The sequence below is a fragment of the Magnolia sinica genome, chromosome 1 (genome assembly GCF_029962835.1).
Source record: "Magnolia sinica isolate HGM2019 chromosome 1, MsV1, whole genome shotgun sequence".
Lineage (NCBI taxonomy): Eukaryota > Viridiplantae > Streptophyta > Magnoliopsida > Magnoliales > Magnoliaceae > Magnolia > Magnolia sinica.
Genome location: NC_080573.1, coordinates 96,291,971 through 96,304,295, shown reverse-complemented (window position 1 = coordinate 96,304,295; position 12,325 = coordinate 96,291,971). Strand labels below are relative to the sequence as shown.

Genomic DNA, 12,325 nt, shown 5'->3' with positions numbered 1-12,325 from the left:
CTTGTATCCAAAAATTCCAAAGCGACATTTTAAACCAAAAATTTATTCTTCGCGTAGATTGCCAAGCTGCCAAAGAAGTTTTGAAAAAGGATGTGAAAAACCTCGCTTCAAAACAAATATTTGCAAGATGGCAAGCTATTTTATCAATTTTTGATTTTGATATCGAGTTTATCCCGGGAAAAAAGAATTCTTTGCCTGATTTTTTATCTCGCGAATTTTTACAGGGAAAACTGAATCGAGATTTACCCCATACATCTAAAAATGCCACAAAAATCCAAAAACAAGGGAAAAGAAATAATGGAACTCGAAATCAAGAATTCCTTCTTTCCTCTTCTCCAGACTCCTCTCCAAATCGGAGAACAGAAAAAACCTTCAATACAAATTGTCTCAAAAGATCCATTCCAAACAATCCAAGCTCCTCCAAAAACAGCTTTCGTACCAAATACCCAAAATCCAGAAGAATACAAACCAAAAGGAAAACATAGGGTATTAGCCCTAGATCCCGAATTTTCCAAACTTCCAGAAGAACTTCTCATTTTAAAACTCTTCCTTCCAAATAATCATTTTCATCCAAGACAACCAAATTTCTCCAGAAACTTCTATGAAGCTATTCTGATCCAAACCAAAAGTGCAATTTTTGAGCATCGCACTAACCAAAACCAAAAAAAAATTCATTTTCCAAAATGAAAATCATCAACATCATTCTCCAAAAAGAATGGGAAAATTCTCTTTCCCAATTCCAAAATATCCATAGTCCTGACAGAAAATCTCATTCCTTTTCATATTGGGATTATATGATAGCATGGAAATATGCTCTTCTATTCCAAAATTCTGAAAATAGTCATTCATGGTTTTTAAACTTTTCAAGACCATATAACAAATCTATTCCATCATGGTTTTATACTCAATGGTGGATTTTATTTGGTGGTCATTCAAACATCCTGCCAGATAATTTGTTTTCTCATTTCTCAAATCTTGAGAAAGCTTAAAAACCTGAATACTCAGACTATTTTCTGATGCAATACTATGCCAAACATGGGATTCCATGAATTCTTCGATGGAAGTATGAGGTTTTACCCTCTGAATATCAAAATGCCAAAGTTTTATTTCAAACCACGTACATCAAGTGATGGAATAAATTTGATTGCTCCATTGTTCTCGAAGCAACAAAGAAGCAACCTTCTTCCAAAAAATTGCCAAAATCTTTCAAAGAAGCTATCATAGCCCCTCCACCTGATGAAACAGCCAAATTGAAGCAAGAGCTGATTGCACTAAAAGCTGCATTCATTGCTTTCCAAGATCAAGTGTCCAGCCGTCAAGGATCAACTTATGTGGAATCTGAAGAATCTTCAACGGCTGCCCCTGATCTTCATCTAGATGACCAAGAAGTGTTCTTCAGAAATCTTAAGAAATCCAAAATGCGATTTCTTTCAAATTCAAGCCAAAATGAAGCCAAAAACAAAATTGAAACCAAATGCAAGCACCGACAGTCGAAGCCGAAGCCAAGCTGTCTCCGCTACCTGCCAAAAGACACGACATCAAAAAACTCGAAAAAAATCTACTATTGCGAATCTACTGTAGAAGTACACAAATTCACTGTAGCACTTTTACTATTCCCTTTCCAGAATAGTAAAACCATACAGTACCAAATCCAGTTACTATGCGCCCACAGTTTCTTTCCCCCTGTTTTGTAAATCCACTTTGTAATAGTTCTGCTCAGAACTCTATATAATAAGTTATGTTTTCTTGTTGTAGGCAGGAATTCGAATAGCGAATTCAATGTTTAGTCCAAGAGAGTGCTTGAATAGCAAGCAACTGTGAGCTTTCTGAATTTTCTCTTTTCTTTTTCTACGAGATGGTATGGGCTAGGACACGGGCCTCACGTATATATATATATATATATATATATATATATATATATATATATATATATATATATATATATGGATTGTCTCTTTCTACTTTGTGTGCGATTCTTATGCTTAATTGAAAGTGCTTACGTTTGGGCAGATCCTTCCCATCAGCTGGCTACGCTAGGTTGGTATTAGAGTCCCAACGACTGGGTTGAAGTCCTAGATCAACAATCCCCATATTTTGTTTCCAGGTTCTTTAATCATAAAATTTTACATCTTTTCCTTTAGCTTCTTCATTACATCCCTCCTTAACCCCCTTCACTTTTTTCATTTCTTTAACAAAACTCAAAAAATCCAATTGACGAGGGGAAACTGCCAAAATTTTGGTAGCCATCTACCCTCCATAATTCAGCCGCACTCTAGTCCATTAAAACAACCAAAATCATCCCTATTCCTGCCCGTTAAAAGCCCCAAAAATCAGCCCTATTCCAGTCCATTGAAACCCCCCAAAATCAGTCATATTCTAGCCCATTAAAAGCCCCAAAATGAACCCCATTCCAGCCCATTAAAACCCCCAAAAATCAGCCCCATTCCAGCCCATTAAAAGCCCCAAAAATCAACCCTATTCTAGTCCATTAAAATCCCTAAAAATCAGCCCTATTCCAACCCCCATTACAACCTGTTAAAAGTTCACAATCTCAAGATACTAACAGTCCTAAATCCAGCCTTATTTCAACCCATTAAAGCCTAGAATCCCAATTCATTAACAATCTTTTGTTCTAAATCAGAAACCGCCCTATATTCTGCCCATTACTTTCCCAACGTCATTCCCTGATACAATGCCTACTTGTGGTGGTCACATCTATCGAGGGAAGCTTAACGATCCATAGCGAGACAATTACAATGCCAAGCTATTCATAAGGGTAGCCAGCCTGGAAACTGTTGTTGTCCAACTACATGGAGAACTGCATGGAGAGCAACCTAATCCCATCGGAATTTCTGATGGTGACCCAAATACATAACAAGATTTCCAACTAGAACCTTCGGTGAATCAAAATGGTATGGGTCCTCTAGAGTCTATTTATGACTTCATGCAACGGCTCTTTGTAGAGAGAGCCCATGACACCTCGATAGAGATGCCCAAGAAAGACAGTCACCAAGAAAGTACGAGTTGAAGTTCCAGACTTTGAGAAGGTAATTGAGGTGAGCTACGACTCTTCCAACATCGACATTGGTGGAGTTCTCAATCAGGAGGGCCATCCACTAGCCTTCTTCAGCGAAAAGCACTTTGATAGAAAGCAACGATACTCCACTTATGACTTAAGAGTTTTATACCATTGTTCAAACTCTACAAAATTGGCGTCACTATTTGGTTGGCAGGGAATTTGTCCTATACTCTGATCATGAAGCACTCAAGTATCTAAACTCTTAACAGAAGATGAGTGCTCGCCCTGTCAAGTAGAATGCCTACTTTTACGAATTCTCATTTGTCATCCATCAAGGTTGGCAAGGACAATCAGGTTGTTAATGCATTGAGTTGTCGTGCGCATTTATTGTTATCGATATTTGTCATTGTTCTAGAATCAAAGAGATACGACATGAGTATACTGACGAAAAGGATTTTGAATGTATTTAAACAGATGTTCTCAGTGAAAAACATGCGAGACACCCACATTTCAGCATTCATAATGGCTACTTATTCTGGGGGATGAAATTTTGCCTACCCAGTATGTCAATTCGCGAGTATGTTGTGAGGTAGTTATGCACCGATGAGTGTAGTGGTCACTTGAGCCATGACAAGACCCTAGCCCTCATTAGAGATAGATATTTTTGGCCCTATCTAAAATCAAATGTCACAAAGATCTGCCAATTATGCAAGGTTTGCTAGCTTGTTAAGGGTCAAAAGAAATACAGTGGATTGTCTCAACCACTACCAATCTGACACGCTCCATGGGAGGATCTCAAGATAGACTTCATCTTCAGTTTGCCAAAGACTGTTCGAAAAGTTGATTCAGTGTCTGCGGTGGTTGACCAATTTTCAAAGATGGCTCATTTCCTACCATAATCAAATACAACAAACGTTCTCAATATTACTAAATTGTTTCTTCGAGAGGTAGTTCATCTCCATGGGCTTTCAAAGTGAATTGTCTGATTATGATGCCAAATTCATGAGTTATTTTTGGAAAACTCTTTGGCCAATAACAAAATCCAAACTTAGTTCTCTAGTGCTTACCACCCTCAAACCAATGATCAAACGAAAGTGGTCAACCGTAGCTTGGGCAAGTTATTACAGTGTCTTGTACAAATGGTTCTGAATGTCGGTATCAATCGGCGTATCAGCCCGCCAGAAAAATGATATGATACAGCATCATGTATCGACATCGGGCCCGTTTCGGTTAGAAATTTTTTAAAGCAAAATAATATGGAAAAATATTAGAAAAATAAGAGGGAAAAATGAGATATCCAAGAATCTATCTTTTTTTACCATGTATTCAATCGTGTATCAGACCATTCTTTGATGAGAATGTTGTCTATTGATTTGACTTGATGAAGGCCAACTAAATGGGCCCTACTTAAACACAAATCAAGTATGATTTGGTGAACAATGGCCCATTACATAGAAATACAACAAAAAGATGAAATATAAAATAAAATAAAAAGTGAAGGTTTATACTTCTTTCCGATTTTTCCCATAATGGTCCACCTCACTTTGATTTTGTCAAATCGCAATTAAGTCATTTATTTTGATCTCAAAATAGGTCTAGATCTAGCCTAAAATAAGTTTTTAAGCTTCTTCCATGGTTTAAATTTAAAAAAAAAAAAAGGGGGGGCGGGGGGGGGTGCTTTTATAGGTGATCGGCCTGTATCGGCCGATACGAACTGATACGGGTCAATTTTTTCGTATCAAACCGATACGACCCCATATTGCATATTAGCTCGTGCCAATATGGATACGATATGGCTGTATCAGCCGATACGATACCGATATTCATATCCATGCTTGTCCACGATCATATAGCTACGTGGGACTTAGTAATACCCATGGTTGAATTTGCATTTAGTAACTCAATCAACAGGTTCACAGGGATGTCACTTTTGTAGCAGTAACCGATATACAATTGTCTCTTCCAATTGATTTGGTTCCTCTAACCACAAAGTTAAGACCAAGCACGGAAGCCAATGACTTCATCCCTCATATGCAACAAGTGCATGACAAAGTTCAACATAATATTGCCGCAAGTAATGAAAGTTCAACATGCAGATACAAGATGTCATTTTGCTGAATTTGTAGAAGGTGACATGGTCATGGCCCATATTCATCTGGAACGGTTGACCCCCCGGTACTCGAAGAAGCTTCATCCTCGCAGTGCAGGACTATTCAAAATCATAAAGAAGAATGGTGTCAATGCTTATGTTTTAGATCTCCCACCAAATTTACCTATTAGTCCTACTTTCAATGTGGCAAATCCATCCATCTATTATGGGCACCATAATGATGATGGTATCGAAGAACAAGCCATCACACTTCCGACCATTTTGCCACCTACAGACATGAACGTTAATATTCTAGATGACCAAATCGTCTCCAGGGGCCAAGGTGTTTATCAAAAGTTTATCGTCCATTGGCAAGGACGACCTCTATCCAATACTACATGGATCACAACTACAAACTTTCAGCAACTGAATCCTAACCTCTATGAGTAAGATTAGGCCATTAACTTACCGGAATCGATTTTTTTCATGCCGAGGACTGATGCAAGCTGAACAGGGCCCACGATCCATGCCCAGGCCCATTAAGCCCAAGCCCAAGCCCTACAGCTGGCCCATCAATAAGAAGGCCAAAGCCTCCTATTTTGTTAGCTAGCTAGCAAAATCAATCAGTTAGCTATGCAATAATCAGTTAGTCAAATCATCTTAAATGCATTCTTATCTCTTAGGCATCTCTTTATTTCTTTTACATTTTCGTAGTAAGTCATTGGTTGTAAATGACATTATAAATCTTCTTTGTTTGTACATCTCAAAGCTTATTTAAGGGCCTAACATGAGTAGTATCAAGACACCTTTGAAATGAATAAATTTCTAGATTTTCTCTTTCTACTTTGTGTGTGATTCTTATACTTAGTTGAAGATGCGTACGTTTGAGCAAATCCTTCCCATCAATCGGTTGCACCACCTTATGTGTTCACGTGCTCCAACTTCGGTCTCTGAATTCCCTCCACATCAAAGCTCTTCCCCCACTTGATTAGTGAGATTGCTTACTATATGCGTGAGTTGCTCTACTTGCTCTGTAAGTGTGCGGAGAAATTGAGTAATCTGCACAAACTCTTCTTGTGTCACCTCCTTTGTAGCCATTAGGAGATGATGTACAGTTGGTAACTCCCTAACTATCACCCACTCTTATACTAAAATGGCACAACCTAGTTATCAAGTCAATGAGATCTCGATACTAAAAAAAAAACACCCGCAAGAACAATGGAGTAGAGAGGGAGAGAACTTTATTGATATCAACCTTCTTCTCTTACAAAAACTTTAAGAATCCCCCTGTCCCCCCCCCCCCCCCTAAATAAATAAATAAAGAGAGATTCAGTTCAAATTATCATAATTTATTTTAAACCAATCTAATCTACCTAAGATGGTAAAAGCCTAATAATATAAAAAGCATACAAAGGAAGTAATCCTAATTACATATTTAAATCAGCCCCATATCTCCAATCACATCCCCTTCAAATTCTCTATCACATCAATCACATCTTCAATCATTTCTTTAAATCAGTCCTTACATCTCCCAAAAATGGTAAATTGCAATCATTGATTTAGGCTCCCAAATCTGTAAATAATTTGTCCAAAAATCAGCACATGTTGGGCTCTACGGTGGGCCATGGGCCTACATCTTGTTGTGCCATACGGTGGGCCTGGATGGGCCTACATCATCAACCAAGTATTTGTTTGACTCAAATTGATATTAATATTTAAATAAAACTATTTATAGCAAAGGTAATTGTTAACACCTCCCCTCTGGTTTGCATTACTACAAGAACCTCATCATTGGTTCACAGGTTCATTGAGATTCCACCCATGGTCTATTAGCAATGTTATCTTTGAGAAATTTATTGTTTTAACCCCATCTAATAGGTAACTAGTTTTACATGTGGGCCTCCCCTAATGTGTGCATGTCATCCCTAATGTGCGTACGTCATCCACCCCGTTCCGTATGTTTGCTCCACTATGAAAATGGGAAACAGCAAAAATCATGCTGATCAAGCTACTTGACCCACTACAATTTTGGAGGTTTTTGTGAGTTTGGCCCACCTAATGAATAGATTAGCCTGATTTGTTTGGTATCCAATATTTGTGGCAGAGGGACCCTGCTGGATGAGTTGGATTACATTTATATATAACATTGGGCCCCACGTAGGAAGAATGAACTCCTAAGATGAGTTTTCTTTAAATTTAGTGCAGATTCCTCTAATCTCTCTAGTAGAGGGGAGGTGCTTGTAATAATCCAAACCAAAGGGGAGGTGTTTACAATTATCCCTTGCACTAATGATATTCAAATTAGTTATGTAATAAGTACCAAAACAGTGGTTAGCATAACAGCAACACAGCGCATAGTGTGCAGGTTGAGATTTCGGTTTTGTTGGTTGGAGGTCATTAGTTTGAAACTCCCTCTCTGCTTTCTTCCCCCGATTGAGAAAGCTTTGACCATCCAGGTAACAACTCGAGTCATAGCAAGTCATGTAAAGTTGGCCGAGTCAGCAAGCTGACTAAACAAGTCTGATCGAGTCAAGAACTGACAGAGTGAATCTAACCAGTGAGTTTTGCAGGGACTTAGCTAAAAATTCCTCCAAGTTGACTCGGGCAAGTTTCAGAATTATGCTTCCAACAGCCATGTGCCTATTCAAAATAAAAACAAGACCTGGCCCAAAGGGGCACCCGGTTGTCTATAAAAAGAAGGGTCTAGAGGGGAGTTTTTGTAATCAATTGAAACATCTTTTGCACTCTCAAATTCTCCTCCTATTTCACAAAATTTATGTCCTAATTACTCCTTTGATATTGTTGATCCATAATCCTATTCATCTACGACAAGATTCGAATCTAGTCTTCAGAGAGATTGGGTTTATCGTATGCTGGAGGCAGGTTTGTTATTAACCCACTTGCAAACCGATCTAACAGTCAATGGGGGGTAAATATCACCATGAAGATAGCGACATTGTAACACAACCAAAGCCTATTTTTAAGCACTTCTTTCGTTTCCATCTCCTTATCCTAACATGTATCTGTGCACATACATATAAGGGATGTCTAGCCCTAATCTGTAACAAGAAAAGGTTCCCTCTTTCCATCTCCATCGTTTCTTCACTTCATTGCAAGTTCTTAATTACATACCAGTGCACTAGCAGTCATTCACAAGGACCACAACCACATCTACTACAAGAATGCTTATGAATCTAAGGATGCATTTGGGTGTACAATCAAATTAAATTGCAATAAATAGTCCAATGAAGTGGAAATGACCAAAGACTTCCAAAAAAAAAAAGGGCCACTACGGAAATCACTAACTTTTGTTATTCTCCTCTCTACTAAAACAACCATTCGCATTGCAATTCAACTGCAGATCCAAACACTTCCCAAATAAATATAAATAACTCTGCCAATATTAGCTAAGTTTGTTATCAAAAGAGAGAGAAAAGGGTACCAACCTCAATTATCGTGCGTGTAATTTCCGCATCCGTGAGCTTGGCGTCATCTTGCTGCAGGGGCACGACAGGCTCCCCCACCTCTTCAAAGGGGTGATAGCACGACTTTTCTCTGCTACTGCATTCCAAGGGTTCCGAATGTTCCTCTGGCGTGGCTGCAGAGGCTCGAACCCTGCTCTTGAGTAGGAAACTATTTCTCTTGGGAAGCCTGTCCCTCCTGAAGCTAAAAATAAAAAATAAAAAAATAAAAAAATCAAGAAGAGATGGGATGGGAAGACAGGAGAGAGATGTAAAAGCAATCAAAATGAGGAGATGGAATACCAGAAGCCGCAGTCGTGGGAAATTCCTCTGCTGCTGGGGAATCGATGTGACGCTCTGCTGCCGACGATCATTGGATCTTCGAAATTACACGAGGAGCGACAGCCTACAAAACGCAGGCAGGCAGCTGAGCATGTATGTACGAATGTATGTGGAATGGTGGTAGTAAGCAGAGGAAAGCATTGGATTAATAACAGTAATACTGACTTGCAATGGCTACGGCAGAGGAAGAAGACAGCCCACTGGTCCGGAATCCAACGGCCAAGGCAGATTCGATCATCATCGTTTTCCTCTCTCTCTCTCTCTCTCTCCCTCCCTCCCTCCCTCTCCCTCGCAATGAATGCAACCACTCTACCTTCGTTTTTCTGCGGAGAACGGATGAGAGGTTCGGACGCTTCCGAGCATAGTGACGTGTTTGTTTTTCATGACTTTCTATGCAAATACTGTACTCGTGCAATCCACTCCGTGCAAGTGGGACCTTCTTTTCATTGATCTAGGCCGTTGATCTAATGGAAACCCATCTTAGATGTAGGCCAACTCTTCCTCATTGGAAGATTCTTTCCATCTAATTTCTCCTTTTTTTGAGATTATTTTGATGTGTTTTCTATTCTCTGTCGGCTTTTAAGCCACTGATCGAAGGGTTTGCTGGAATATCTAATCTAGAGAAATATGGGAGGAATCTCAATCCGTGGAAGGAGCATTGGATCGACGGTTTGGATCGCAGAACCATGTGCCCATCTAATATACTTCCATTTAACGTTCGAATGTAGGGGAGGGGGACCGTACAACTTCATTTCTTTCTTTGATGAGGCACATCTCTCCCGGAGTAGCTGATTGGATGAGCCCGGAAGCATAAGGCACTATAGATAGATAGGTCATGAATAAAAGCTGTGAAATATCTGAATAATTGACACTTGATACATCGAGGCCATTTATTATTTTTTGTTTCATCCTTTCTGTAAAGGGGTATAGATTGCGGTGGCTTTTGCGTGTGCGTAAGGAAATAGTTACGCTACAGGGGCGTAATTACAAAACTGCCTTTAGTTCTTCATCAAAGAGGTTCGCAGATTAGGTGCGGCCTCAGCCTCACCCAAGACGGTGCCGCCCTCACCGTGGGGCCAACCTTGATATATGTATTTTATATCCACGACGTCCATCCATTTTCCCATATCATTTTAGGGCAGGAGCCCAAAAAGTAAGTAGATCTAATTTTCAAGTGAGCCATACGATGGAAAACAGTGGCAATTCAATGCCTACTATTAAAAACATCCTAGGGTCCACCCTCACGTTTATTTGCCATCCACGGTTAATAAGTTCATATAAACTTGGATGAAAGAAAAACAAATATCAACTCGATTCAAAACTTTTGGTTTCAATTAATGGTCGCATTACGGCGGTTTCCTATGATATGATCTCCATGAGAATCAGATTGCTTATGTTTGGCTCATGCTCCGAGAGGATCTGGAAGAACTAATGGATATAGAATACCTACATCAAGGTAAGTCCTGCAGCAAGGGTTGTTCTGTCTTGAGTGAGGAGGGGCTGCACCTAATATGCTCCGCCAGAAAGAGGTTTCAAGAGCTTTTTCTAGCCAATAGCCATGTGGTATTGCATGGTCGTACCTATAGCCTCTCATTTCCAAACTTAAGTTTTTATAATTTTAGGATACTCTTTCATTTTTTTTAAGGATAAAAATGCCCTTTTACCATAGTTGTTATTCCTACTGCGATCTTTTGTTTCAAAAGAAGAAAGGTTTTCTAAAAAATGAGTGGGCTTCATCAAAAATAAGGATTTGGCCCACCCCTCGACTAATCTAATTCATTCATTTAATTCGGACATTCGTGAACTCATAGAATGATTTTTCCAATTTCCTATTTGAATATATTTGTGGCCCACAACTACACAGCATTGTAAGTTAATTCTAAATTGTTTCCTCCAATCTTGTCCATATGTGATAAGTATTTCCATCAAACTTGGGTTGATAATATAAAATTAAAATCCCTTGCATGTTAACAACTTAGATTTGTTCACGACAACCCAGCGGGCCTTACGTAAAATGTGGGATGGTTTAAAATGTGGGACCATTGCCACATGAGGGCCATTTGTTGTTTCCTTCTTCCTTCATTTGTTTTTGTCAATGAGAGGAGGGTGTGAAAGGAAGGATGGTGTTTTTTTTTTTTTTTTTGTTCCCTTTCTTCTTTCTTTGGTTTCCTTTATAGTTGTTTTTCAATTTTTTTTTTTTTAGGTATGAAATGTGGAAGTTTGTTAACAAAATAAGGGTGTGGCGGTTCCCTTTATAATTGTTTTTTATTTTTATTTTCATTTTTGTTGGGTATGAATAATGGAAGTTTGTGAAAGGAATGAGGGTGTGAAAGAATATTGTAGCTAATGAAATTTTATAATTGAGCAATGTTGTAATAGAATAATATTATAATTGATGAATTTTGTACCAAAATGAATATTATAATGGATAAATGTGATGAATGTTAGAATTGATGAATGTTGTAATTGAATACTATTGTAATGGATGAATGTTATAATAGATAAATTTTTATAATGGAAGAATGTTGAAATGGAAGTATATTGTAATTGATGAATATTATATGGTGGATCGCCGATATTTACTATTGTCGATATTCAGTGTGAATCACCGATTTTTATTGTGGACTACTTATATTCACTGTGGACCGTTGATATTAACAGTGGACAGCTGATATTCACTATGGATCATTGATATTAATAGTAGACTGTTAATATTCACTATGGACCATTTATATTAAAAGTAGACCACTGATATTCACTATGGACAGATGATATTATTTGTAAATCATCGATATTTTCCCTGTGGATCGCCGATGATCATATGGGTCACTGATCCCACGAAAATGATCATAACTCCTTCATTATATATCCGATTTTGGTGATTATGTATTTGTTGAAAAGATAATTTAATGAACTTTCAAATAAATTTGGAATTATTTCATTTGGACACTATTTGATTGCTCAAAAGTGAGCTCAAATTTCATCATTTACTACAGATTACAGATATTCACTTTGGGTCACCAATCCTAGAAAACACCCATAACTTCATTGTTACATGTTTGATTTGGGTGATGTTGTACTCGTTAGAAAAGTAATCTGATGAAATTTTAAATAGGTTTGGAATCATCTCATTTGGATACCACTTTGTTAGAAGCGATAAAACAAATCTCATTGTATGTCAAATTCCTTAAGAACTTTTGTACGATCATGAGACGACACAACGTTCAGAAAAAGATATTTTTGATAGAAAAAGTGAGTGTCATCATCGAACTGGATATGGACCAAAAATACAAAGATCTCGGTAGCCCAACCATCTCATGCGTGATTGAGAACCACCGGATTGAGCATACACTACTTGATTTTGGGGCAATTATGAATTTGATCCCTTGGTTTACGAACAACTTGGTTTAGGTA

At 38.3% G+C, this 12,325-nt stretch overlaps 1 protein-coding gene across 2 annotated transcripts in view; it reads right to left on the bottom strand.

Annotated features, from left to right (window-relative positions):
- Positions 1–9,239, bottom strand: part of LOC131252016 (uncharacterized protein At3g49140-like) — a 58,079-nt gene extending 48,840 nt beyond the window's left edge. The window contains exons 1-3 of one of the 2 annotated variants that reach the window (XM_058252978.1): positions 9,077–9,239; positions 8,873–8,975; positions 8,555–8,774 (exon numbers count right to left, since the gene is read on the bottom strand). In XM_058252978.1, coding sequence (XP_058108961.1) covers positions 8,555–8,774; positions 8,873–8,975; positions 9,077–9,152 — 399 coding nt within the window. In that variant the 5' untranslated portion in view covers positions 9,153–9,239. The remainder of the gene's footprint in view (positions 1–8,554; positions 8,775–8,872; positions 8,976–9,076) is intronic. The other variant, XM_058252974.1, reaches the window with a different exon arrangement.
- Positions 9,240–12,325: the final 3,086 nt, after the last annotated feature.